This window comes from Alligator mississippiensis, chromosome 10, assembly GCF_030867095.1.
Source record: "Alligator mississippiensis isolate rAllMis1 chromosome 10, rAllMis1, whole genome shotgun sequence".
NCBI lineage: Eukaryota > Metazoa > Chordata > Crocodylia > Alligatoridae > Alligator > Alligator mississippiensis.
The window spans coordinates 1,555,641-1,582,717 of record NC_081833.1 but is presented as its reverse complement, the minus strand read 5'-3'; the positions used below and the strand labels follow the sequence as shown (position 1 = coordinate 1,582,717).

The 27,077-nt window shown below is 55.2% G+C and overlaps 1 protein-coding gene across 2 annotated transcripts in view; it reads left to right on the top strand.

Annotated features, from left to right (window-relative positions):
* The window catches only part of MYO18B (myosin XVIIIB), a 127,119-nt gene extending 110,444 nt beyond the window's left edge, over window positions 1–16,675 (top strand). The window contains exons 41-43 of one of the 2 annotated variants that reach the window (XM_019486890.2): window positions 13,560–14,809; window positions 15,517–15,661; window positions 16,496–16,675. In XM_019486890.2, coding sequence (XP_019342435.2) covers window positions 13,560–14,808 — 1,249 coding nt within the window. In that variant the 3' untranslated portion in view covers window position 14,809; window positions 15,517–15,661; window positions 16,496–16,675. The remainder of the gene's footprint in view (window positions 1–13,559; window positions 14,810–15,516; window positions 15,662–16,495) is intronic. The other variant, XM_014594791.3, reaches the window with a different exon arrangement.
* Window positions 16,676–27,077: the final 10,402 nt, after the last annotated feature.

The following is a 27,077-nucleotide window of genomic DNA, read 5'->3' as shown; positions in this document are numbered from 1 at the left end:
GAGAGATGTGTCAGCTGTAAACCGAAGGCAAATCCACACCGAGGATGAGATCAGGGCCAGGTGAGTATTGCAGGTCCAGATGCTGCGTCTAAGCAGCATCTCAGTGCTTATGTCCTTAGACCAACACGGCTGCAACCTAAACCCCTGCATCTCAGTGCTGGTATTCAAGGGACCAGGATGGAGCAGACGGGCAGCGAGAACCAGGGAAAATCCTGCTGCTGCTGTTTTTATCGGCCCTGCTTTTTTGAGCAAACTGGTGTCTTTACTTTTTTGTGTTTTCTTTTTTTGGATGAAGCATTCAAAGTGTTGCCTAGGCACTGAATTGAAGAGAGAGAGAGATCACGGGGTTTTGCTATCGGCTAGAACGGGTCAGGATTTTTTCGGATGACAAGGTTTATCATCCAGTCTGAAACTTCCCCGGGGATGGGTTGGCTTGGATTTGTTCAGCAGGGAACGGCCCCGAGAGGCCGGGATGGTTCAAGCCAGAGGTACGGGGCTGTAAACCCCTGGCCCGGTTTCTCCGGAGCAGCTACCGTCTCCGCTGGATTTGACGGGGCTGCTGAAGCTCAGGAGAGCAGGAGCACGGGGAGGATTCGCCGTGCCGCCCTGCCCGGCGGATGCAGCCGTCGTTCAGAGTTGGTGCCTGAAATGCCGGTGCAGGATGCAGCCGTCGTGTAGGTTGGCCCCAGGAGCGGCAAGTGGAGGGGACACTTGGGTCTCTACTGGGGCTGTCACGGCAGGGGCTCGAATCCCCCTTGGCTATCGATTGCCTCGTCAAAATGGACATTTTCCCTCCCAGTCGGAGAAGAGGGAAGCACGGAGCGAGGCGTCGGACGGGCAGTGACCGTCTGTCCCGTGTGCTGCCGGGATGCCTTCCCAACTAGGACTCTCCCGAGCTGCCCTGGCTTCTTGCCTCCATTTAATGGAGAGGAGGAGACAGACACGAACGGCTCCTGCCTGCTCGAGGCAGCTTCGGGCAGCATGTCACTAGGCCTTACTGTCAACGCCTTTTCCAGAGCAGCGCCCAAGCAACATCACCCGGCGGATGCGGGCAGCGGAGGGCAAAACCTTAGGAGCTGTCGGGGTAATGAGAGATGACAAAAGCAACCGCAGGTCCAACTCAGCGTCACAACGCGCCTGCTGCAGATGGCTGATTGCATGGTGATTGATTCGGGAAGCAACGACAGCGAGCAGTAACAGTAGGAGCTGCTTTAACTACGGAGCAACACTCGCAGTCCCCCCCATATGGCGACATCTCTTGATTTCACCTTTCTCTTCCTTTCAAGCCAATATCTTTTCTGAGAAGGGGAAGTGGGGGGGAAAAATCGGTTTCCATATACTGCTGATGGATGCACCAACACGGTTTATTGGGCAAAGATCCTGGCTTCATTCTTCAGTGCTTGCTGTGTAATGAAAATACGGCACAGTGACCTGTTTTGCGCATGATGCAAGTTTGCTAATGAGATGAGTTCAGTTTGCTAACCTACCCGAAAGTCTCCATCTGCGACATGTGTAAGAGTTTCTGATCTTGTCTATTTTGCAAATACCTGGAGAGAACAAAGGAGATGTCTGCACATGTTCTTGCACAACAGTACAACAGCACCGCGGTGTGTAAGGCCCGTCATGTATTGTATGATGATGATGATGTCTTGCTTTGGCAGGTGACACCATCATTTAAGGTAGCTGCCCTTATTTTGGGCTGATGCATGGGAGGGGGGAAAGAGATGGGAAATGAAGCAAAACATCATTGAGATCCACCCCGGGTCTCCCTCATTTCGGTGCATGCGGAAGAAGTGGGAAAGCACCACTTAATCAGGTCAGGTGTTGCAGAGTGCCTGTCTTGGAGACTGTGGCAAGTGTTTGAAGCTCCCGTCCTTCTCCAGATGCAGAGGAGCTCGGTGGAAAACCACGAGACTTCAGGTCAAAGCATCAAATGGAGGAAGGTAGTCGCTGCCAAACCGGGATCAGTGAAACGTTAGATGAAAGTCACTACATCAGACACACACTTCAAGCAGCGTTATCTTCCTTGATGTATTCTCCGGAGATGGTTTAAAAGATGATGCATTCTATTTGAGGATGCGGGCACCATATGCTCACCTGGCGCCGTGCTAGGAAAGCAATACGTCTCTACACTTGCATACCAAAAATGGGAAATTCGGAGGGGAGACGTTAGCCAGGGGTAAACGAGCTGCACAATGGCATAGGCTGTCTGCTCGGTGCGGCACCATCCGGCGTGCTGCCGGGAGGAGGGGGAGGATGCCTGCAAATGCCACGTCAGGGGAGGGAGAACTGTGCCAGCTTGACTTGCAGGGTGCAGCGTTAGCGCATGGGACTCGTCCCAGGGGAACTGGAAAGAATTTGGATGGGATCAAGGGCTGCTTTGCATGAAGGAGGGTCTGGAAAGGGGTCTCCAAGGGTTCGGGGCTGATTGCAGACCCTGGAAATACAGGCAAGAGGCTGGTGTTTCACGTTAAATTCCTTCCTGGTGTTCAGGGACGGGCGGCAATTCGTATCCCAGGGGTACAGCTGAATTTCCAGAAGTCCTAAAGCAAGACCAGGACTGTAGCTGTGCCAGGTACCCTGCAAATAGGAGAGCAGCTTTGCCCCTCGGGCTGCGCAGGGAAGGGGATTTCTCCCTGCTCCATCTGGGGGGTTTGAGGAACAAAAACCCACCTCTTTTCCCCTGCGAGACAGCAGGCTGCTTGAATGGGCTGCATCCTTGTGCTGTCGGTGGCCTGCGGAGCTGCCCTGAGCGTGTGCGATTGTCAAGGTTACCGTTACGTGAGAGCATCAGCATTAAACACGCCGGCGTCGTTCTGTGGAGCTCGGCGTGTGCGCTCTGTCGCTTTATATGGCAAAGTACCTCTCTGAGAGCCAGAATTCATTTCCCGAGGAGCAAGACCCTGCATGGCTAATACCCTCGATACGTGCGAGTAGCTTGGAGATGCCTCTCGGAGCCTCGCCTGGTGCTGGCCCGACACGGGCGCAGCTCCGACGACACGGCTGCCTTGGGGAGCCCTGAATTTAGGCTTCTCTTCTACAATCACAGACAACGAGGTGTGAAGGGAGCTCAGGAGGTTGCATCTAGTCCAACCCCTGCTCCAAGCAGGACCAGCCCCAGCTACATCAGCCCAGCCAGGGCTTTGTAAACCAGGTCTTCAAACCTCCAAGGATGGAGACCCCACCACCTCCCTGGGTCACTTGTCCCAGTGTTTCACAACTCTCCTGGTGAAAGAGTTTTTCCTAATATGCAACCTCAACTCCCCTTGCTGCAGCTTGAGCCCATTGCTCCTTGTCCTGCCATCTGCCCCCACTGAGACCAGCCCAGCTCCATCCTCTTTGCAACCCCCTGCAGGGAGGTGAAGGCTGCTATTCAATCCTCCTCGGTCTTCTCTTCTGCAGACTCAGTCAGCCCATTTCCCTCAGCCTCTCCTCACCAGTCCTGTCCCCCAGCCCACAACCATTTTCATTGCCCTCCGCTGCACTCTCTCCAATGTGTCCACATTTTTTCTGTAGCGGGGTGCACACAGCTGGACACAGGACTCCAGATGTGGCCTCCCCAGTGCTGAATAGAGGGGAGGAATCACGTCCCTCCATCTGCTGGCAGCGCTCCTACCCATGCACCCAGGATGCCGTTCAGCTTCTTGGCACCACGGGCACACGGCTGGCTCTTCATTCCTTAGGACTCATCTGCAAATTCTGCAAAATACCTTGTCACACAGACATGAAAAGGGAAGGAAAAGGAAGGATCCAGCTTTTGGTCCATACAGTTGAGCTGCAATTATAGATGAATGGCAGTACATCACAAGTTATGTCCTAAGCAATGAGATAGAGATGCAATGCTCTGTTCTGATAATAAAAGGCTGCTGTGTAGATTAGAGAGATTAATGAATGTACCAGAACTGGTCCAGCCCTGGCCTGATTGCAGAGGGCTGTTTGCATCCAGGGCTGGGAGAAATACCACAGTCTGGATCTGCTCTGACTTTCGTGGCAAGGCGGATGCTGCAAACGGCTTCAGCTGATCTGAGCCAGGGAGCTGCGAGGAATGAAAACAAGCCCAAGCTCAGAATGGCAAGTTAATAAAAGTGAGATCAATGGATAGCCATGAAGGCTTTTCCTGATTAGGATTCCTTTGTTTTACACACAGTAATGAGAAAGCAGTGCACCTAGAAGCAGCCGCTCCTTGCTAATACGTGCAGATGCCTTTTGTTTCCCGAGCAAAAAGGGAGAGAGAGGATGCTACCATCCTATTCAATCTGGCATAAACAAGCGAGGAATTTGATTAATGCATTCTTTAATTCTCTGATATCAAGTGTTTGGACAAAAAACCCACCAGGTATCCAATCTGGATCTCGCTACATAAAACCCATCAAAGATGCCGAATGAAAGATCAAGCTTTGAATTAAAAACTGTATTTTTTTTGCTACGTCCCTGGGTAGAAAGGTCAGCTTTGCTGTAGTAAAGCATCTCTAATCCCATGCACAGGAGAGCGCGGCCGTCCAGGAGGTCTTTGTTTTGAAAAGGTCAGGAATCACCTGGTGGTGACGGGCCCTGGGATGCTCAGGAAATCGTACGTGCTGTGCACGTTCATCACAGCCCCGTACGTGCCCCGGGCAGCCCTCTCTGCGGTGCTCCTGGATGCTGCGCGGCCATGGGGACCGGTGGGTCCGTCCTCTCGCTCGGCCCACTGCTACGGGAGCAAGCCCGTTGCTGTCTGGGAACGTCACGGTCCTCACGGGGAAGCTAATTTGGACCTCCCTGGTGACGGGTGATGTGGTTTTCACCTTCTTGCACCAGAAGTACAGGCCCTTTGGCCCGTGAGCAGCGGGAGAATCGCCGTTCGCTCGGGGGCTGTGACACAGTTCGGGCTTCACGCAGCGAAGGGAAGGGATGTACATTTGTGCCGCTAGGCTCATTGCAACGTTATACGCGGTGCACGGCAAAAATGGCACCACTGTGATTACACCGGTCGGCTTCAGTTTGTTCGGCGTCTGACAGTCTCGTGGCAAATGTTTAGGTTGCTCGAGCTTTAAACCTGCCTCTGCAGAGTCAAAAGCTTTGACATGAAGAGTTGGGGCAACTGGGATTTGCAGAGACTTTCCGCGGTCACTGAGAAAGAGGAGGAAAAAGGAGGCTCGGCCTTGCCTCGGTCCCACGGGGCGACTCTCCTCGAAGTGCTCGATCCACTCTAATGGTTGCCTGAGACTGAACCTAGAAGAGGAGCCTAGAGCCGTGCCAGGAAGGTCCAAAGCCTGGTGGTTTCATCTTCCTCCTGCTGCAACCCCAGACACGAGCTGCAAAGGCATGGTTCGGAAGTGATGCCTAGGAGCTCTCCGTGCATAGACGGGGAGAGCCTGCTGCTTGCTCATCTTATATCCTCGGGGGAAACCGCGCTCCCCTCTCCTCCCATGGCTCGTCTCCCTGCGGCGTTGGCTGAAGACATTAAAGATGGTTCTGGAGGAGCCGTTGTGAACGTGATCCTGGTCGGAGCAGAATCCCAGATAATAAAGTGCTTTGACCCGCAGCACTCATTTCTATGGTTACTGTCATAGGAAGAGAGCTGGCTGAATGCAGAGAAAAGGGCGGCCACGGAGGGCTCTTGGATTTGGGCATCTGAATATTTTCAAGGCGCGGCTCGCGGGGCACTGTGCAACCCTCCGCATGGCTTAGTTTGCATCGCTGCTATTTCCAAAGCAAATCATTTGTATTAAAACCTCGAGAGCTGTCCTGCAGAGGACATCGTGACAGGGGGATGTGTGAATAGCTTACAGATATCAGGGCAGAGGCTTCTCTCTCGCTGCCTTGGAGCTACACTGGATTTATTTATAAGAGGAGAGTTTGATCCGTAGTCCTTTATCTCTGGACAAGCGCTGCGTTGCAATGCATGCGAGGGCTTTATTGTATAAATTATTTCAACTAGCATAATTGTAATCATGCTAATTGCTGTGTAATCTCCACTAATTATTGTTGTATGTCATTTGCTGTGGTGTGGATTGCGCGGTACAGAACTCCGCTTGGCTTGCAAACGCCTTTAGACTTTGTGCTAGGTCGGCTTTTGCCTTCAACTTCAGAAAACCAGCTTCTGCCATGTTTAGGCAATGGGCGACCTTTCCCTTTGCAGCGGTAAGAGGCTCGTGCCTGATGACATTATTCATGACCCTCATTAGCGCAGTCAGAAAAATGCACGCGCTACGTTTAAGCAGCATTAAGTCTATGGCAGGTCCCCCCAAAATGAGGGAACGTGTGAAAAAGGCTGTGCTCCAGATGCACGTTGCCAGCACGGGGAGTTACTGACGGCGTGTCAGCCGCACACCTGGAGTTTATGCGCTAACAGGGTAATATTTTGGGTAGAAAAGCAGGTCTCCGGTGGCTGTGCCCTGTGATGTGAAGTCTCCTCTGCTTTTCTTGCTCTGTTAGGGTTGAGCGCGGACTCATTACAGTGGCCATAAATTTAAAACCGGCGGAAAGTTTAACACTGGCAGATGCAGGTTCAACTAGCTTTGCACTTCGTCGGCGTGTGCTTAAACGTAAGAAAGGGGAATTCAAGCTTTTAACATGGTGCTTTTACCTGGTTGAAATCTTTTAAGCAAAGCTTTTTTCCCCCTAGACTTTACGACCTATGTGTTGGCTTGTTCAGCCTCCACGACTCGGTGGAAAACGCGGCTTATGTTGCTGCAAGGAAAGGTTTAAGGAATTCATCTGTTTCCTTTGCACCTACAAAGCTCACGCTGCTTTAGGCTGGCACCTTGTGAAGCAGCGATGCCGGGTTAACGAGCATTAGCAGGGCAATGTATTCCACCGTCACCCGATCGATTCCCCTTCCTGAGCCTGGTGACACATTCGCAGCAGCTGTTCATAATCTGTGGCCGCAGTGAGAACCGGCGCCTCTGGGTATTTGGGAAAGAAATAAAGCAAAGGTCACAGCTGCCCACTGGCACACACTCCCAGGGACGTGCGAGGAGCACCAGCAGGCTGGCTCCTCGAGAAGCGAGGTGCTGGAGACTGGGTTCACGGGAGAGATTGCAGCAATTCACACACAGCCCTTCCATTTTCAGTAGTAGCTTTGCAACTCCTCGCAGGCTCTATCCGTATTACCTCGCAGCTCGGCGGCGTGCAGCGAGAAGCACCTTTCGAGGTGTGAATTTTGCATGGATTCCCCTGGTTTTCGGGCACAGCTGCTGCAGAGACGCATTATTTCTTCAGCAGAGGTTGTGCTTAAAGCTTCCCATCAGGGCTTTGCTCTGCCATAGCTGCCGGGGCGCGAGAGAGCATCCTTCTAGCTGCATCCCGTCCTGGTGCCTGCCTCGAGGGCTAGGGCACTCTGATGCTGTTGGTGCAAGTGCTTGAATGACTTATTACTTTCACCGCAAGCAGCAGGCGCCTCATTTGCTCGGCTCCAGGCTGGGAGGGTGCAAGTCCTTTCCACCCCCAGGTACCTGAAGAGGCTTGGGGGATCTGTGCCTTTCCTTATGCATTGTAAGACGCATACCGCCAATGCAAAAGCTGCCTCCGCTGAAGCCTCTGTTAAACCCTGCGCTGCTTCTCGAGGAATTATCAAGGGCCCTTAGCACTGGCCTAACCGTGCTCCTGTTGAAGGCTGAGCTTGCTGGTTTTTCAATGAGATTTCAGAGCTGGGCGAAGAGTGGCAGAGGGAGCTCTCTCGTTCTTGCCGCTTTAAGACCACCCCAAGAAACTTTGGAAGGCAAAGCTTTGGCAGCAAGGCCGTCTCTTTTCAAGCCACTGAAAACGAACCGTGGGGCTCGGTCTGGAGCTGCTGATGGGCTCTGCGGGTCTATTAGGGCCCTGGCACCGTGCGGCTCTGCGGTGTCGGGCTCGAGGTGTCTGCATGGGAAGGTATTGCCGCTGGATCTGCAGGTCGCATTCTGGCCTGCCAGGCAGGTTTCCCAGCCAGCTGTTTTTGGCCCGGGATATGACAGCAGTCTCAGGGGATCTCGAGGAGCCTTCCCAGAGACCATGTGCCAAGCTGGTGTGCAGAAACTTGCTGCGAGAGGGGCGTGCGCCTGCCATACACGCAGTGTGCTTCCCCCCCGCTACAATTAAGTGCAAATTAAATGTAATTGCGGCGCGTGCACAGCTGGAGCCTTGGCGAACGCGGACTGCATTGAAGAGCTGGCAGGTAGAAATGAAAGCACGTTCAGAGCAGGGGGAGGTCAGCATCACACGCAACCTGTCAGCGCCGGTGGCGAAAGGGCGTCGTGGTGTTTCGCTGCAGAGGAGAGGACTGCCTTCGAGCCAGGAGATGGGTAACTGCCTGGAACAAGCACGTCTGCTTTTCCCCAGCCTTCTCTGTGGGATAAACTCTTGTACTTGATACGAATCTCAGGCGCAAGCGTGATTAGATGGGTGCCCAGCCTTACACTATGCACTGACACGCAGCAGGGAGAGGCAGATTAGATCTGCTTTGCAATATCTCCGCTCAGGGAGCAGTGTAGCGGAGGCAGCGGGGAGCTGCCTGGATTGCATGCCAGATCCTAATGGCAGTGTTATAGAGATGGGGGTTTCTTCAGGGCGATCTCTCTTCCCGCGTCGTGGGGATAGAGTTTGACAAGCTTTCCAATGCAAGACAGATCCTAACGGTGCATCTGCAGATAGATGCACAGAGCGGTCCCCCTCCTCCAGGTCCATGCCACATCCAGTGTGCGACAACACGCGCATTCAAACTGCAAACACGTCCCAATAAAGCTGCGGGTGAACGGAGCCAACTGCAGGGGCTCGTGGGCTGTTCGTTCTTGAAAGGACGGGCTCCTCTCCTCGAGCTGACACGTAGATTGGCTCCTTGTGGCGTGCCGGGAGCGTGGGCTCCGCAGGAACACGGCTAACGACGCTAACTCCTGGGTGCCATGCACGCCTGGATGCCATGCACCCCTGCACAGAGCTTCCCCCATCTGTATTGCTGTTTCTGCACAGGGGCCGACCTGGGAGCTGTTCTCGCCTGGAAAACAACCACTTGTTTGCAGTGATTTCAGGTCAAGGGCTGGCCATTCCTCCTGTTCGGTCAAGCTGGCTTAAGGCAGCAGTACCTGACCACCGGACACTGAAATGCAGGCGGGCAGTCCTCCCCCGCACCCGTCACAGAGGAGTTCAGTTGTGAAGCCGATCCCATTTGCAGCTTCTCCGTCAGAGCGAGCTCCTCGAAGCCCTGCGCTTGCTGCGGGGTGGGCGGGGGCGAAGCGGGCAGGAAGCGGGGGGCGTCTGCGCTACACGAGGGAGACGTGGAAAGGAGGGGCAAGAAAAGCTTGGAGTCGGAAATCCTGCCCTGCTCGCCCTTGGCCGTCCCGTTGCTTGTGCCCAGACTGGCAGCAAGCTCGGAGGCGGAGGGCAGACGTGGAGCCGGTGTCTGCCTGGGGAACCTCTCGCTCTGCCAGGCCAGAGCTTTGCAAAGGTTTCCATAGGCTGCAGCTCCTACAAATTTGGAGTGAAACCACGTCCCGACCTGGAACCCAAGCATGCCTTCACCCCAGTTGGGGGGACTTATTTAGGTGGGGTATCAGCCTCGCTTCAGCATGAACAGGGGTGACACCCACCCCGGTACAGAGGGCTCGAGCCCTTTTTTTCCATTTGCACTGAGCTCAGGGTGGAAAGTTTGCTCTGTAGCAGGGCTGCAGCACTGCTGAGCCAGGGCTAGCGTGTCTTTGTCCTGTCCTGTCTGCATCCGTTCCCTCTCCCTTCATCCCTCCAGTTCTGGGATACACGCGCCGTGTTTCTGCCACCCCCTAACCTCATTAAGGCAAGCGTTTCCCCGCCGAGCTGGCCGCAGAGCTCTGTGCCGTCACCATCACCTCTCTGCACTGCAGAAAGGCGTCCAGCATCACTGACCCTTAGCCGGCTTAAGCAGAAACTTGAGGCAACCTGGCCTGGAAAACACAAATGCTTGTCCTTTAAAGGTTTTGGCAGTTAGGCTTAGTGGAGCAATAAGCATGAAAGCCCGGTTTCCTTAATCTGTCAGACACTAAGGCCTTCCTGCAGAGAGCTGTAGGGTTTTCGCAGCAGGTACCGGGTAATGGGAACAAGATGGAGAGATTGATAATTGCACTGTCCACAGCTTGGACGTGATTATTTTGGCTGGTGGAAAATAGCTGAAAGCACCAGATGCAAAGGCACATGGGCCAGATAGAAAGGACCGTCAACCAGCTCTGTGGGCAAGGGTGGGAGGGCTCCCATTGACCAAGCGCTATAATTATTGCAAACACCAAACCTCGCGCATTTTGTTCGCAGTGATTTTCATGCTCCAGACGTTTTTCATAAGCCGCAGCATGTCCGTCACGTTGGCTGGCGCAATAAATATCAGATTGTGCTCACATGCTATTAGTGTTTCTTGCTTCTTTAGTACATTTTTATCTCGGCATTGAGAAGCGAAGGGATATTGAAGCTGGCTGTTTAATTTGTGAAATCCAGCGGGTCAGCAGTTTACAAATTTGCTTGGAAATGTAGAAATGGAAGGCGCTGAATTGTCTTGGAAGGATTACACCACTCACTTAGGTGAGATACAATTTCGGATGCTGAAGCCTGGCACACAGTCCTGCCTCAAACCATTCATCACTGCTCGTGTATCGGAGTGGGGACCAAAACCATCAGTATGTTCGGCACGTTACGGTCTCCGGTTGCAGCAAGGGAGGTTTAGGCTGGATATTAGGAAAAACTTTTTTACCAGGAGGGTATTAAAGCACTGGAACTGGTGATCCAGAGCGGTGGTGCAGTCTCCATCCTTGGAGGTTTTGCAGACCCGGGTAGACGAAGCCTTGGCTGGGATGATGCAGTTGGGGCTGGTCCTGCTTGGTTGGACTAGATGTGACCTCCTGAGCGACCTTCCAGCCCTTATTGTCTATGAGTCTATGATCTTTCCCTGCATTTTCTTCTTATGAAGGGCTACTCCGTTCTGCGTGGAAGAGTCTGGCCGCGTGAGACCATCCCGATGGACAACGCAGTGTTGTGAGCAGCCTCGGAAGAAGAGGCTGCCCACAACATCTCCCCCGCCTTCCCTTCTCCGTCTGCCCGGGCTCCTGCTACCTCGGCGCGTGCTGCAGGCCATTCGGTCCTCTCCCCCGCGAGGCTTTGCTCACTGCCGCCAGGCCAGGGGCGCGGGGGAAAAGCCGTTTTAAACGCCCGGTTATTTGGTAACTCCTTCAATTGCTTCCGTTTCCCAGCCGCTGAGTTCATTATCGACAGGTCTCAGCGTGGAAACGACTCCGCAGGTCAGCGGAGGCCGGTCTCCGTTTGCCCCGTATTGTCTTTGAGATTATACACTATCATAACGTTCCCATGGCAACCCGTGCGGTTCCCGGGCCGGGATGGTTTATTCTTGTCACCGTAAAACTCGAGAGCTGCCTCGGAGCGCAGCAGCCCTGCCGCGGACCCGAGGAGTCTCTGTATTTGGGGTCTTCTGCTTTAATCTCTGCTCCGCACATTTCTTTTCTCATCGGTTTTTGTTGTTAGACACCTTCAAACATCAAGGAAGCTTCCCCCCCCCCCCCCATTGAAGAAAATGATGGGCCCTAATTGATGCTTTTTGCCAGCTGCAACGCAGAACAAAATACCTGCGTGCTAAGGAGCGCCAGGGTTGTTTTACAGCTGTGTCTCTGGGTTTGAAACATTGAAAAAAAAAAATATTGCCTGTAAACTCCCGCACTCCTCATTTCGGAGCAAGAAGCCGAGGGAGCGTAGCCTATAGATAACGGCATGGTATTGTGTTGTTCTTCGTGGTATTTAATTTAACTCAACAATAACTCCTCGGAAAGGCCTGGTTTGTTTCTTATATACGGCATGACAAACTGCCCCCCTGCAGTTTTTGTATTTTTTAATTAAACAAGGGGGAAAGGCGTTTCAGCCCTTTAAATGAATGCATGCAATTTTCTTGACGAATTGCACTGAGGGATTAGTGGCACAAAGGCTAACAGTGATTGCAATCAATTTTTCCAGCCGTTGTGCCACAGACAAGGGAGGAAGGAGGGAGAAGCCTTCGTTCTCGCAGCCAGCGCCTTTGCCCAGCAGCGCGGGCTCAGAGACGCTGCTGGCGGAGCGCGACAGCTCTGCTAAGGCAAAGACTTATGAGTCCGAGATGAGTTTCGATGGCATGAAATACGGGCTCACAGCCGTAACCGGTGCCACGGTCTGGGGTCGTGGTCGTGGTTGTGGGGGCCATGCATACAGAAGCAGTGCTCTTTGATCTCCCGCCCCGTAGCGTGGCATCCTCTCCAGTGCAGACCGGATGCCATGCACAGGTCTCATGGGGCTTGTGCAAGGTGGAGCAACTGTCCTGGCCAGTGCCCAAGGGCAGGGGGGCTGGAGCCGGTGATCTGTAAGGTCCCTTCCAGCCCCTAACAGCTATGAAGAGCTAGCCTGGCTGTCAGCATCGTGTCTTGCTTTCTCCGGCAGCTTCTGCAGGAGCGTCTAGCACCCTGCCAGTCCTAATGTGGGCACGGGGCATCTCCAAGGCTGTGCTGCTGGCCCTTCTCAGGAGGGAGGGACATGACACATTATCATTGCCTCATCTGCCGTCTCACGTGGCGGACCTTAATGCCCTGCAATGAGATGTCATGGAAACGCTGGTCTTTACCCGGGGATGATGCACGTGCTCGGAAGATGGCCAGGTCTCCGCAAGATGCACCATAGCCCTTTTGCTGTGGAAGCTACACATTGGGAGGACGGCAATGACAACTCCTTCAATTAAACCTAGCAGGTGTGGTCATGGGCAGGAGGCTTCCTAGCCCCCCGCCCCACCCCAGGCTTCTTGCCAGAGTTGCCCCTTTCTCCTGAAGGGGCTCCCGGCAGCTGGCTCTTGTGTAAAAGGCAAGGAGAGGAGACTCATTGAAGCAAAGGCTAATGAGCACTGCATGCCTCATGCGCCCGTTTGGGTCTAATTTTGCATCGCAGCAAGTCTGCCGTGTCCTGGGGGCAGGTGCTTGGTGCTCTGCTTTCCCAAGGCAAACCTGCTCTGGCAGGAGCAAACCCCAAACAGAGGTCGTGTGTCCCTTTTTTGTGCGCTGCTCAGACCCAGCCCACGGCCAGGCCTTTATTTTGCTTCTGCTATTCATAATGACCGGCCCCCCTCAAAGGGAGCTCCCGTGAAGCCTTCTGTGCCGTAACATTGAGATGCATGGGGGGTGCTGGGTAAATGGCTTCATAAAGATTCAGAGCGTGCTCTTCGGGGGCTGGCAGAACGAAAAGTAAGCGGCACATGTCGCTGTAATTTGTCAGGGAAAAATAGATGTGTTGAGGTACCTCTTGGCATGACAGATTTAAGGGCAGATCACGTGACGTGCATGGCCCCATAAGTCATATGTTCTGGCTGCTCTAGTTTATTTGGAGCCATTTAAGCTAAGTTCAGTTACCGTGAAAAAAAAAAGTTCATCTAATGAAAGGGCTGGAATGAATTGACATGCAAGAAGCAGTTTCTGCTTGACATTCATGGTTCAGTTGAGACTTGGAGCGTAAGTGGGTGTTGGGGATGGCAGGATGGGGGCTGGCCGAAGGGTGCTGCAGTAAGAGCAAGTCAGATAACTCGAGCTAACATGTGCTAATGTCTCTGCTCTGTTGTGTAGGATGAACAGAGATGTCACAGACCAGGAACCGACCCGGCCGGCTTCTTCACTCAGTGTGAGAAGAGGGCAATATGGAAGAGCTGGCACTGAGGCCGACTTTGGAAAGAGCGCGAGTCCTTTACTTGGTGTCCGAAGGTGGGAGTACGGGAAATCCCCGGTGGACAAAGAGGAGACGAAGACCATGGATAAAGTCGGAGCCGTTTCTCCATCCGTGATGAGGAGGAGGATGTCTCCTGCGGAGGAAGAGAAGCTCCCAAGTTCCTCCTCTGCCCTTTCTGAATACGTAGAGGAGCTGAGGAGGAAAAGGGCCATGGAGAAAGAGGGGATGTTGGGGTTGGGAGACACCTCGCCCCTGCCAATCTACCAAACGACGGGCGCGTCCTCCCTGAGAAGGTGCCGGATGTTCAAAGAGGAGGAGGATTTCCCCATGAAGCTTGGAGCGGACGAGCTGGTGGGACGTGAAGATGGGGCTGGAAGAGGCGGCCTCGTGCGTTCATCCAGCTTGAAGTGCGTGGCCTTGGAGATCCCGGAGCCCGCACGCTCTCCCGCTCTGCGAAGAGCGTCCAAGTTTGGCTCCTATGACCCGCTCTTGCAGGATATCGATCGTTCCTGCCTGCTGCCGAGCGCACCGACCGCAGGAGCAGACGCGCTTGGCGCGGCGAGGATTAAGCCATGGAGAAGCCGCCTGGAGCCCTCGTTAGAAGAAGCGAGCGATGCCGACCTGGGGAAAGATCCCCTGGTATTTCGGAGCAGGCGATTCAGCGATGCCCTGGAGGAAGGGAAGGAGGGAGATCCGTTCGCCTGGAAAATCCCGACTCTCAACTACGAGCGGAAAACGAACGTGGATTTTGACGATTTCCTGCCAGCCATTCCGAAGAGCCCGTCGCCGAGCAGCCTCTCCAGGCCGGTTCGAGACAGGAAAGACAGCCAGAGGCCACTGAGCGTGCATTTCGAAGACCAGGTGGGAGCTGGCGGTGCTGCCCCCTCCGAGCTAAAGACCATCTCGAGGCAAAGCCCAAACCCCAAAGAGGTCACCGGAAACCTCTCTGACTCCGACTCCTCGGGCTCGATTATGTCTTGCAAGAGTGCCGACAGCATCAAGAGTCGGCCGAGGAGCCAAAGAGCAGAAGGCGAAGGGTGTGCTGGGAAAGCAGCCCTCCACGGCGCCGGAGAAGACAAGCGCTTGGAAGCCGAAGGGAAAGAAGATGATGTAAATAGTATTATGATGAAATATCTAGGAAAAGACTAAGGTAAGTGTGCTGCCCTACTAACCCCAGAGAGGTGTAGCCGCTGCCCCTAACCCAGGCTTTTGGTTCCAGGTCTGCCTTTAAGCCGAGCTCTGTGACCCGAACCTGCTTCTTGTGCTTGGCTTTCTTTTTACCGGCACGGCTGGCTATTACTGAGCTCTCGGTGCCCCATGCTTTCCAGCCAGAAGCAGACGGGAAGCTCCATGCTCCACGGCACTGGGTGCAGAGCATCCTGCCCCACCGCCCCGCTCCTTCTCCGGGAGCAGCCTGGGGCCATGGCTCTGCCCCGGCCCTGCCCTTCTGGGATGCAGGGGGGAGCAGCAGGGGCAGCATCAGGCACAGGCAGGACCTGGCCCAGAACCAGCCCCTCCGGAGAGGTCGGGCTGCTTCTCGCCAGTCCACTCTTAGCGTCCGGCTCCAGCGCCCGGTTGGATCCAACTCTCATATCGCATCTGACGCTTGGAGAACGAGGATTTATTACCAGCATCCAGGTTTGCAAGCAAGCTCCCTAATGAATGTGCCGTAACCGTAATTAAGTGTTTAAAATAGATTAGCAAACGTTATGTAAAAACACAGCCTTTAAACGAACTTATTGGATGTCAAGCTGTGACCAAATCGACGAAGCCAACACAAGAGAGGAGGATGTGTTAATAAAACATTTCTTTATGGGAAGCAGCATTTGCATAATGAAATGTCCCACTTTTCCCCAGCCTTTATTTTCATAAGCTGTCGTAAGCGGCCGCTGTAAGCTATAAAAGCCAGGAACAGCAACCAGCCAAGAAACCCTGTCGCTGTCCTGGACCAGAGAGCGGGAGGACACCTAGTCGTGGAAATGGAGGAACTGCTGATTGCCCGGTGAGGGGTCCCCCACATGGCCAGCCCCACGTGTTCAGCAAGAACGAGTCTCACGAGAGACCTTTGAAAAGTCCCGTGGGTGTTTTGAGTAGTGCCTTCTGGGTTGCTTGGCTGGATGTTGCTCCAGGGAAAGGCGCGTTCATGGTTTCAGTCTTTTCTTCCCTAACCAAGACGGCTCGAAGCTCCATAATTGAAAGCTGAGATTCTCTCACCTGACTCCAGGAGCTGGTGCTTTTTAAAAAAAACCCCCAAAACCAAAGAAACCAACGCCACGAGCACGCTCATGGTCAAATTGCAAGGCTGGGGGGTTGCAAGGCCGCAGGAAGAGTGCCGGGCCGAGAGGCCAGCTCGCAGTGAAGGGGCTCGGAGGATATCTTACCTGGTTTGTTTGAACTCCAGGACCGCTGGTACGGTCCCGGGGGAAATGGGCTGGTCGGAGCTGCAGCGGGCAGGCGAATCCAGGCCTTGGGGCATGATTAGCTAAGCGAGGGCTGCTAAGAACTGGATCAAGGGGAAGGTTTCCCTTGACTCGAGAGCAGGGTTAGCATGAGACGGGCAAACCCGGGCAAGAAGGGGGTGCTGCCTGCACCAGCCATGCACCTGGCCAGCTGCTGCGTAGGTGCACCGACTGCTCCAGCACTTATCAACGGGTGAGCGAGGCCCGGGGACCGAGCGCGGGAGGTGGCAGCAACGCCCGTGGTTCCCCTCAGAGGAGCAGCTGGAGCCCTAAAGCGCCACGTTACGGGGCACGTCCCTGCACTCTTCATCCGTTTCCCTCTGATTTTGTAGTTTCCAGGAGCCGAGTCCTGATTTGAAGCTTTTATCATTTTGCAGATACGTGCAGGGGGAGATGCGGACGTGGCTTGTGTGGGCTCCCTCCTGTCTGGAGCACGCGGCGAGGCCGGAGCAAAGGCGCGATGACATGAGAGAGAAAGCTAGATCCGGCGCTAGGATGGGGAGCTGTGGCCTGACCTCGGAGTGGTTTATACGGAATAAAACATTTGCTTTCTTTGACTTCAGCCTCTTCTCTGCTTTCCTTTCCTTGAGCTGAAAACAGCTGAAAATGCGTATGTTTTGTGGGGGAAGTCCACATCGGTGCAAGCGCCCCCTCCCCTCCCCTCCCCTCCCCTCCCTGGGGTATTTCTTCAGTCTCTGGGCTCGAGCGATAAGAAATAAAGTTCTCGGGAGCTTTTGCTTCCAATGTATTCATGCCTTGTCTTAGGAGCTGTGCCTTTCATGGAGCAAGAAGCCTTTTCCCTTGTCAAAAGCCAGCTGCCCGGGAGAGGCAGCCCGCCCTTGTGTTGGACAAAGTGTTTGTGGCACGCGGTGCCGCTCAAGGCCTTTCCCGTGTCACCTTTGCAGAACTGGCCGTGCCCAAAAATACAGGGGGGGAATTATAATGAGCCCCCTCCCATGGTATTAGATTTGGGCATTGAGTTGGCAGTTTTCAGCATTATTTTGTATTTGGGGGGTACGAGGGAGCGGGTCTTCCTACGCGTCCTGCTGCATTTCTAAATTAAAGCAACTCATTACAATACGAGGCAGTTTCTTTTTGTCACAGGTGACGGCAAACCGCCGTGCCGGGCTTCACCTCCACCGTGGCACGGAGAGACGTACCATGTCCGCAAAGCCTTTCCGCCTCCCGGCCAGCTCCGGGAAGGAGGACGGGACGCGTCCGTGGCTCCTTTCAGGCGCGTCTTGGCATCACGGTGATGTGCCTGTTTCCGAAAGGGGAGCCGGGCGCGAAGGGACGGGCCAGCTGGTGAGCTTGCTTCTAATTAGAGGCATGCCACTGTTAACGAGAGAGCCCTGCCATCTCTTTCCTCGGTTTGCCGTCCTACTGGGGGATGCTTTCTCTGTAAATAGGACGACAGCATCCTGCAACAGGCCTGCTGACCTGTCGAGATACTCCGGTGCTCCCAGCGCTGGGGCCGATGCGTGCCTGGGGGTCTCTGCCGGACCCCGTGAGTTGTTGGCACCGGGAGACCTCGGGTCTGGTCCCAGCGCCCTCCCGCCCAAGGGAGAGGTGTTTTCATCCTGCGTGATGCTGAGACGTCCTGCGGCAGTGTGTCCCACGTCCTTTGGGGAGATGACGGACGGTAATCACAGGCTGTCGCAGTTCCTCGCTGGCTGATGAACTTGGCAGCGGGCCCGCCGCGATGCAGATCCCCAGGTGAGACAACACGGGGACGTGAGGGACTCGCGCTCTGAGGGTGACCTTGCAGGCCGCGCCGGCGCGTGTCGCATGCAGCGCACGACAACTCTGCGCCAGAGACGCGTGCAAAGCTGGGGGCTGCAGCCCACCTCCGTGCATTAGCTATTCCACCGTGTTAATGATTCCTCCTTATTTAAACATTCAGATCTTCGTTGTGCATCGTAGTCAGACCCCCGCGCTTTCCCAGGGCATTGCTGCGGACCGACAGCAAGAGCAGCTACGCACAGCAAGCTGCGACGGGTCCAGGCCGGAGGGACCATTGCATGTGATGGAAATCCTCTTCGTGGCAGGTCCCAAATGTGAGCGAGCCCACACACGGCCCCTGCGATCCGGGGTGAGCGGGGATCACAACTGCGACCGCTTCAGCGGTTTAGCAGGCATGCACTTGACCACGGAAAGCAGCACCGAACTGCATTCAAAGCGTTCCCGGTGTAATTCTTCATTAAAAGTGTTTGCTATGGGCATGTTCAATCCTTTCAGAGCCCTCCGTGCAACGCCATCAAGGAAGCGTGGCCCTTTTTGGTTTTTATTTAAAAAAAAATCCCTTCTTTCCCTTGAAGCTGACAAAACGGATGGCTACAATACACGGCGCCGTCATTATCGGCCTGGCAGCTTCACAAATGAAATGAAATGTGTCTTCCTTTCAGGCCTCTCTGTATAGGAAAACACCAAACTCAAAGAGAAATGGTTTTTAAAAGAGCCTGTCCCCCCTCGGTCTCGCCTCTCATATTAAAAATAAAAAAATCACAGATTGTGCCTTATGGATCAGAGAAGGCTTTGTAGTCTGTCCTTCACCCTAGCCTGAGTGTCTGCGTGGGTTTTAGATCGAATCTTTCCCCAGGGAAAAAAAATAGCAGTACAAGGGAAAACAGGCCGAATGTGCTGAACGTGTCAAGCTCTGTCTATTTGACTAGGACTTTTGCCTAATGAAATTCAGCGTCGGCATAAAATAGACCAGGGAGGAGGGAACTGTCATGCAACTTTTCAGTGCGAATTACCTTCCGCTCCTTTGCCTTCTGCACACGTGTGTGCACACGTCTCAAACCATGTCACGGCATCCCCCCAGGGTTGGGGGGGGCAGGCCTGGGTCCATCCGAAAGGAGTAACGATAATTAGTAATATTTAGCGTTTGCATACTAGTGGAGGGCTGGGGGGAAAGAGGCAGACCTTGGCTGTGACCGGATGAACTTGCTGAGCTCTCTTTGGTGGACCCGGTGTGTTTTCTAGGGGGCCCTGCATGAATCCCCCTCCCTTGTTGCAGCTTTCCTTGGTGGCGGCGCGTTCATCGAGCCCCGTCGGAGGCAGCTGGCCCCGGGGGAGCTCGTCCCGAAGCCGTCGGGACCCGGGAGCTCCAGCTGTGCAGCGACGGCCGCGGGAAGGAGCGCATGCCACTGCCCACGTCGTTGCCTTTATTAACGGCTGGGAAGAAAATACTCTATCTTGTTGCCACAGGTCCTTTCATTTGTCAAGGCAGAGAGACTCCAGCGCCGCGCGGTACATCACTCACCGGGAATCAAAGGCTGAGAGAGCTCATAAGTGTTCACAGGCTGGGAAATCATTTACTCCCCTTCGAAGCCTGTCGCATTATCCCACCGCCGGGCTGGCGGGCTCCCTGTCACACCCCCAGCGCAGCCAAGCACTTCATCACGGCCCGAACTTGAAGCACATGCCGCCGTCTCAGGGCCTTCAAAGCTAAGTGTGCGCTGCACTAGTGCTGGGGAGGGACAGGCGCACGGGCCCGGAGGGAGCTGGCAGCGTGGGGTCGAGATGACTGCCCAACCGGGCACATGGTGGTTGGCCAGGGCACGAGCACCGGGTCTTCCTCTGTTCACTTTGTGCTGCCTTTGCTTGTGCTCTGCTTCCAGCACGCCTGTCTCCCTGCCGCCGCCTCCAGCACCGCAGCGTGCGCTCGCACGAGCCCTCGTCGCCAGCGTGCCTTGTGGATGCCAGTGTGCTCGGCGGGTCCCTGCTTGGGCAGTGCGGGACCCGATCCTGCTAATCCCAATGGAGGAGCTGCCTTTCTAAAGCCTGCTTCTGGTCTTGCCCTTAAAACACAAAGACAAAGGGCACCTAAGAGCATGGGCCAAATGGAAACCAGTCTGCCTCATTTGGGACATTTCTGATGTCTGAATAAGCAAGATGCAATGATGAATGGTTTGAATGCAGCGGTCAAAAATGAGAGGAACTGTGACCAGTGCGCAGGTAGAAAGAAAACTTGTGTGTACACACACACACACACACACACACCCCTGCATATATAAAATGTATATATTAATGCGTGTGTGTGTGTGTTTAAAACGTATTATATTAATGTGTGTGTGTGCATGCACACATATATGTGTGTGTGTGCGCGCACACATAATACACACAATATATGCATATAAAATGTATTATATTAATGTGTGTGTGTGCACGCACACATATATGTGTACGCGCACACACATTAACAGAATACATTTTATTATCTGTGTGTGTGCATGAATAAATATATATGCATGCACACACGTTAATATATACATTGGCCTATACATATATACACTATGCGCGTGCGCACACACACACACATATACACACAAATGTGTGCGTGTGTAAAGCTTTGAAGAAGAAAAATGTTTTGTTAGCAGTAATCTCTCATCAGCTCGTCCCTCCCCCACCCAGCATTAACGGCTGTCTGGGCCTGCCTAGGCCTGATAAGTCCTCGGTGACGGTGTCTGCCTTGCTGCCTCGGAGACACCCTGCCTGGGTCCCAAGTGGGGTGATTGCTGCTTAGAGTAATAGAAAATTCAGGTTGAAGAGACCTCAGGAGTCGCATCTAGTCCAACCCCTGCTCCAAGCAGGACCAGCCCCAGCTACATCATCCCGGACAAGGCTACCCAGGTCTTCAAAACCTCCAAGGATGGAGACTCCCCCACCTCTCTGGGGAGCCTGCTCCAGTGCTTCACCACCCTCCTAGTGAGAGAGTTTGTCCTAACATCCAACCTCAACTTCCCTAGCTGCAGTGTGAGCCCATTGCTCCTTGTCCTGCCATGTGCCCCACTTAGATCAGCCCAGCTCCATCCTCTGTGCAGCCCCCCTGCAGGGAGGTGAAGGCTGCTATTCAATCCCCCTCGGTCTTCTCTTCTGCAGACTACATCAGCCCATTTCCCTCCTCCTCTCCTCTCCTCACCAGTCCTGTCCCCCAGCCCCACAACCATTTTCATTACACTCCATTGGACTCTCTCCATCGTGTCCACGTCCTTTCTGCAGGGTGGGGGGGTGCTGTGTAGACACGGCCAAGTGAGGCTTGGTCCAGGCTCCAGTTTAGTCTGCCAGGGCAGGCGAGGCCGGCGCGCAGGGGATGCTCCTGCAGTGCGCATGGCAGAGACGCCTGCCCCTGCCTCGCATATTCACCATGCTCTGCTGTGGAGCGTGGCCGTGCCGGCCTCCGCGCGAGCCCCCTTTTGATGTTCAAAGTCCCTCCATGCAAGGAGCTAATCTCACAATCCTGCAGACAGTCTGTATTACGCAGCGGCTGTCACAGAGCGTGACTCTTTAGACACTGAGCTTTGTATCGGGAATTAATACAGCATGTTCCTGCAATGGATTTGCTGCACGTTAAGCTGTTAATATTTACATTTGCAAAGGGAAAGCAGCTTGGAGCAGCACATACAACCTCTGGGTTGTTTTTTTTTTTCCTTCTGGCTTTGCAGAACACAAAGGAAATTGCTCTGTCATTTGAAACCACTTTGCCCATCTTCTAACAGCGAGCCGGGGGAAAAATGATGTTCAGGCTGGAACTTTCCAGCCCGCGTCCACGGCGCATCGTGCCCTTGAAACACCCAGACACGGCCGAAGATCTATGCGGATGGGCCTGTCTGAAAGAGCTGATCTGTCGTAGGGCTCGAGCTCGCCGTAAATACTGCCTAGTGCGGTACAAATGACAGCAGGCGGCACCATCTATTCTCCGGTGCAGGAGTCACGGCAGCTGCAGTCGGCAATGTCGGGCAGAGATCGCAGCCTCTCCCGGGGTCACCTCGGCCTGGCCCTAGCGCGTTGGTCACTCGACGGGGGAGTGACAGAGGACCTCGCAAGCTGGTGCGGTGGTGACCGCTGCATAGGATGGCTTTTCTCCCACTGCAAAGCCTAGGTCTCATCGGCACAGCGCACGTGCCCCAAAGCCCACACGTGCATGCATGCTCTGATGCAGCCCCCATCCATCCGAGACCAACGTGCCTTGTGACGGTGCTCAGGCATCTGGGGCAGCGAGGGCTGGCATGGACCACGGGAAGGGTCCTTAGGCTGCTTGGAGACGTGGGGTCTGTCTAGGGAGCGAGAGGAAAGAGGGGCTGGGGGGAGGAAGGTCCGAACAGGCCCGTGCCGTGGCCTAGCGGCAAATGCAAAAGCTGCTGTTTGAGAGAGGAGCAGCTTGGCGGTTTTGTTCCTGCCTACACCGATGAGGTGTCGGAGTGGCTTTCTGCGCCTCGGGGAGCCTTTCCTTGTGGTTTCCCGTATTCGCAGCGCGGATGCAATCGGTGCTAGCCAAGGGCTGGACCGGCTCCCACATGACTCACCGAGAGTCACTTCCTTGGCTGCAGCGGGAGCTGGATCCGGCCCAGGCGTGATAAAAGCATCTTTCCAGGCAGTGCCTGGCCTCCTCCTGCAACGCCCGCCCTGGGAGTCGAGGCAGGCACGGGAGCGGGGAGAGGTCTCTGTATCCGCGTGAAAAGGGGCAAGTGGCGGCGCGTGCCAGGCTTCTAATTAAAGTCATTAAAGCGCTCTTCCCTTTCTAATGCACACGCTTTCAGAGCTGGACAGGCATTCAAAGCAGATAGCATCAACTTGATCTCGTCTGATGTTGCAGCCATGAATGGATTTGTATCCAGCCTTTCATGGGGGGGACTTTTCCCACCCCCGCCGTGTCTGAGCTGCATCGAGCAGCCTGCTCTTTGGTGTGGATATGAGGACGGTCCGCTCTGGAAACCCGCCGTGCACGGGCCGGATGGGCACAGCTTCCTAAGAGAGACGGAGAGCTGCCTTGAGACGCTGGTGCCTCGCGGGAGTGGGTGGGGGGCAGAAATACGGATCCAACCCCTCACATTTGGGAAGCCAAGTGTGGAAATGTCAGCCCAAACCCCTGCCGCCGCCTCGGGGCGCGTGCATACAGCACTGCTTGATTAGCACGCGGGTGAGCAATGAAATCAGGGGGCTCTTTTTCCCCATTCGGTATCTCCGTGCATAACGGGTTTAACATGAACCAATTCAGCTCGGCCTCCCTGCCAAACCTGGCAGCCCAAGGTGTGCAGGACCGCGTCAGAGCTCCTGCCGGCGAGTTCCTGGTCGAAACTGCTTTTTCAAGAAGGCTGAAACCTTCCCAAGTCTCCTTCCCGGGAGGCCGGCAGGGCTCCTCATTGGGTTTGTCATTGCAGGGCTGTTCTGCAGCAGCGTTGATGGAGAGGATGCTAGAGGCGCAGCGTCTGGGAGCGGGGAGGAAGCCCCGACAGCCCGTTTCCCTGGCCGGCCCGTGTGTTATCGTGCTCGTGCATGGCAGACAGCTCCTTTGCAGGGGCTGCGTGAGGCGTGCCCGCTGCATCCGAGCCGGTGCGATGCTCAGGGGTGATGGGGAGAGGGGCAGCGGGGTCTGCCTCTCTCCTTCTATTTGGGGAAGGACTTCCAGTAGTTTCACGGTGGGCTGCAGGCCTGTGTCAGGCCGGGGCTCGTGCATGCTGGCGGATCCGGACCTTAATCCGTGCATCCCCTCCCTGCTAGTCCGTCCCTGCCCGGGGCTCGGGCAGCTCCGGCCCCGGAGGAGATGCTCCGTGACTTCCCAAAGCAGTGCAGTTTTCCCCTCTGTGACCCTCTGATGTCACTTTTCACACGCGCACAACGTGGCGCTTGCCTGTCCCTTAAGGAGCAGACCCACGAGGGCAGGGGGCACGGCCAGTGGTCCTAGCCCCTCTGACAGCCCCGGGATGGAGAGGAGACAGTCAGGAGCTATGGGCATTCCCAGGCCATTGCCTTGGGCGCAGGCAGCACGGCTGGCGTTTTGGGCAGCTACTTGCAAGCAGGCTCTGGAAAAGGCATTGGTGGCCTGCCGAGCTCCTGCTCCGGCTGACGATCCCCCTCCGTCCCCGTCCATCTGCTGCAGACACGCCGCAGGAGCTGCCAGCCTTGGCGCTGAGCTTTGCATGGCAAATGAGGGACGATGCGATAAGGCTGGAAATGCAACTGCATGCCGGGGCTTTGTTCCAGCGAGGACCACCCCCCCCACGCTACGACCCGAGCCCCCGGCCGTATCCTGACTCCATGCGGCTCCCGCTCTCCTGTCTCAAAGGCCGGAGCATGAGGAGGGGACAGTTGAGGGCACAGGGTGGCCTCACCTGGCACCTGCATTAGGAGGTTAAAGGGAATTAGCTTTATTGCATTGCCCGGTCATCGCCCAAGAGCTCTGGGTGAATTTATTGTAATCTGAGGAAGGCCGTAGCTAGGCAGGTCCCACGAGTGTCCTTGATGTGGCCGTTTGCAGGGGGAGCCGAAAGTTTCCAGACCCCGGGGCTCAAACACCTGCCGTGCTTTAGGGGTGGCTCACTGCCAGCACTGGCTTGTATTGCCGCAGTGCACGGGAGCCCCAGCCCTGCTCCGGCCCCCGCTGTGCCAGGAGCTGTACGAAGACAGAGAAAAAACATGCCTCGAGGTGCTGATCATCTCAGGGCCCGGAGCTGCCTTGCACGAGCTCTCAGCCTATGGCTCAGAGCAGCTGGATGCAGGGCGAGCAGGTCCTCGGGCAATGCCCGTGGTGCACGGATCAGCACCGAAGGCTGGTTGCACCTTTACTGCCGGATGGCTGAGCCGGGCATCCAGGGTCGTAGGACCCAAGTGGAGGAGCTCACCAGCCTGTTCCCCTGCTCCTTTGCAGGCCTCATGAGAGCGTGCAGCACTCTTCGCCCACTCTGTCCAGCATCATTTAAGCGGCTTTGACTGGGCAGTGCTGCCCATCAGGGCCCCTGCCCCCCTCCAAAGCAAGGGAGAAGGGAAGGGCACGATTGCTCCAGCACCCCCTGGCCCGGGAGGCTCTGGCAGGGGCACAGGTTACTCTGGGGGTACGGGGGCCAGTCTGTGCAGCCTGCCTGCATGCCCGTGCCTGTGTATCCCTGCACCAAGGTAGGGACAGACAGCCCCCAAGAACCGCTTGCGGCCCCGGGGTCAAGGCCAAGTCTGCCCTAGCCAAGGGCACATTATCAAACCAAACGGGGCCTCTCCGGGGAGCATCGCTAATAGAAGTGGCACGGAGGACAACCTCAGTACACCAGCCAGGGGTCTTCTGGAAAGTGCGTTATGCCTCTACTAGCCGCAGCCAAGCTGCTCCCAGGACTTGAAAGCGATGCCTCTCTTTGAATTAGAAACCTGAAAGAATAGCTGGAGCTTAATTACTGCAAAAGGCCCCTGTGCTTGTAGCAGCACATTGCAAAGCAGCTGGTGGGAGAGAAGTTTCGGCACTAGGAGCTCTTCCAGAGAGCAGCAGTGTGCCGGCATTAAGAGACTCGGGGCGACGAGATACTTTATTTTTAAAGGAAATAACTAGCGAGAGAGGCTCATTTGCATTCAGATTGCGGCGCCTGGGCACTGGCGGTACAAATTCAATCCACCCAGACATCACTTATGCCGAACAACTGCAAGATCTAAAGCTGGGGCAAACTGTTGATACTGCAAATGCTATACACAATGAATATTAATGCTCCGTTCCACCGGGCGCCGGCGCTGGCAGGGCTGGGCGCGATGGATGTGCCTTGTTAAATGGCTAGGGAACACGACCGCCGTTATAATCCGCCTGTCGTCACAGAGGGCTAGGAGGTAATAACAGTAATGGCATTTTTCTTTGCTTCTGCTGACACAGAGAGTCTAAAAATAAAGCAGGCCTTTGCCTCCTTAGTCAGCTGCAAATGTTGAGGGTGCATTTGGGGGGCTTGGACCCTTTATAGACCCAGGAGCCTAACATCTCTTGTGGGGGCAGCTCCAATCTGAAGACAGGCGCACCTTGTGTTTCCATCCAGGTGGTCCCAGATGAGAGAAAAGCCTGAGCTCTGGGGTACCGGGGACAGCCTCCGCATCCTGCCCGAGCTCAGCAATGCCGGGTCCGCGCCGCGAGCGAGGAGGCTCAGCCCGCTTCTGAAAGGCTGTGGACCAAGTCCTGCCTTGGCAGAGGTCAATACAGGACCAAAAAAACCTCCCCACTTCAGTCCAGGTGTGACATTAGCTTTGCCCTCTATGAGTTAGACACTTCAGCAAGGGTTTTTTGTGCTTTAAAAAAAATGAAATATCCTTCCCCCAGCTTACTGAGATTTTATTCTATGAAGAGTTCGGCACTTTAAATGTCAGAGCTGCATCCATTATAAGGAGATGTCGGCATGAGTGAGGCATGAGTTTGCATAGGGCTGGGGTAGGGGAACACGTCTCGGCTCCAGGGAACTATGCAACCTGAGGATCAGGCATCCTTGGGGTGGGTGGGTACCAGTGGGATCTGCACCCCAAGGGTCTTGGGGTCAGGCATCCTTGGCGTGGGTGGGTACCGGTGGGATCTGCACCCCAAGGATCTTGGGGTCAGGCATCCTTGGCGTGGGTGGGTACCGGTGGGAGCTGCACCCCAAGGGTCTTGGGGTCAGGCATCCTTGGGGTGGGTACCAGTGGGATCTGCACCCCAAGGGTCTTGGGGTCAGGCATCCTTGGCATGGGTGGGTACCGGTGGGATCTGCACCCCAAGGGTCTTGAGGTCAGGCATCCTTGGGGTGGGTACCAGTGGGATCTGCACCCCAAGGGTCTTGGGGTCAGGCATCCTTGGGGTGAGTACCGGTGGGATCTGCACCCCAAGGGTCTTGGGGTCAGGCATCCTTGGCGTGGGTGGGTACCGGTGGGATCTGCACCCCAAGGGTCTTGGGGTCAGGCATCCTTGGGGTGGGTGGGTACCGGTGGGAGCTGCACCCCAAGGGTCTTGAGGTCAGGCATCCTTGGGGTGGGTACCAGTGGGATCTGCACCCCAAGGGTCTTGAGGTCAGGCATCCTTGGGGTGGGTACCAGTGGGATCTGCACCCCAAGGGTCTTGGGGTCAGGCATCCTTGGCATGGGTGGGTACCAGTGGAAGCTGCACCCCAAAGGTCTTGAGGTCAGGCATCCTTGGGGTGGGTACCGGTGGGATCTGCACCCCAAGGGTCTTGGGGTCAGGCATCCTTG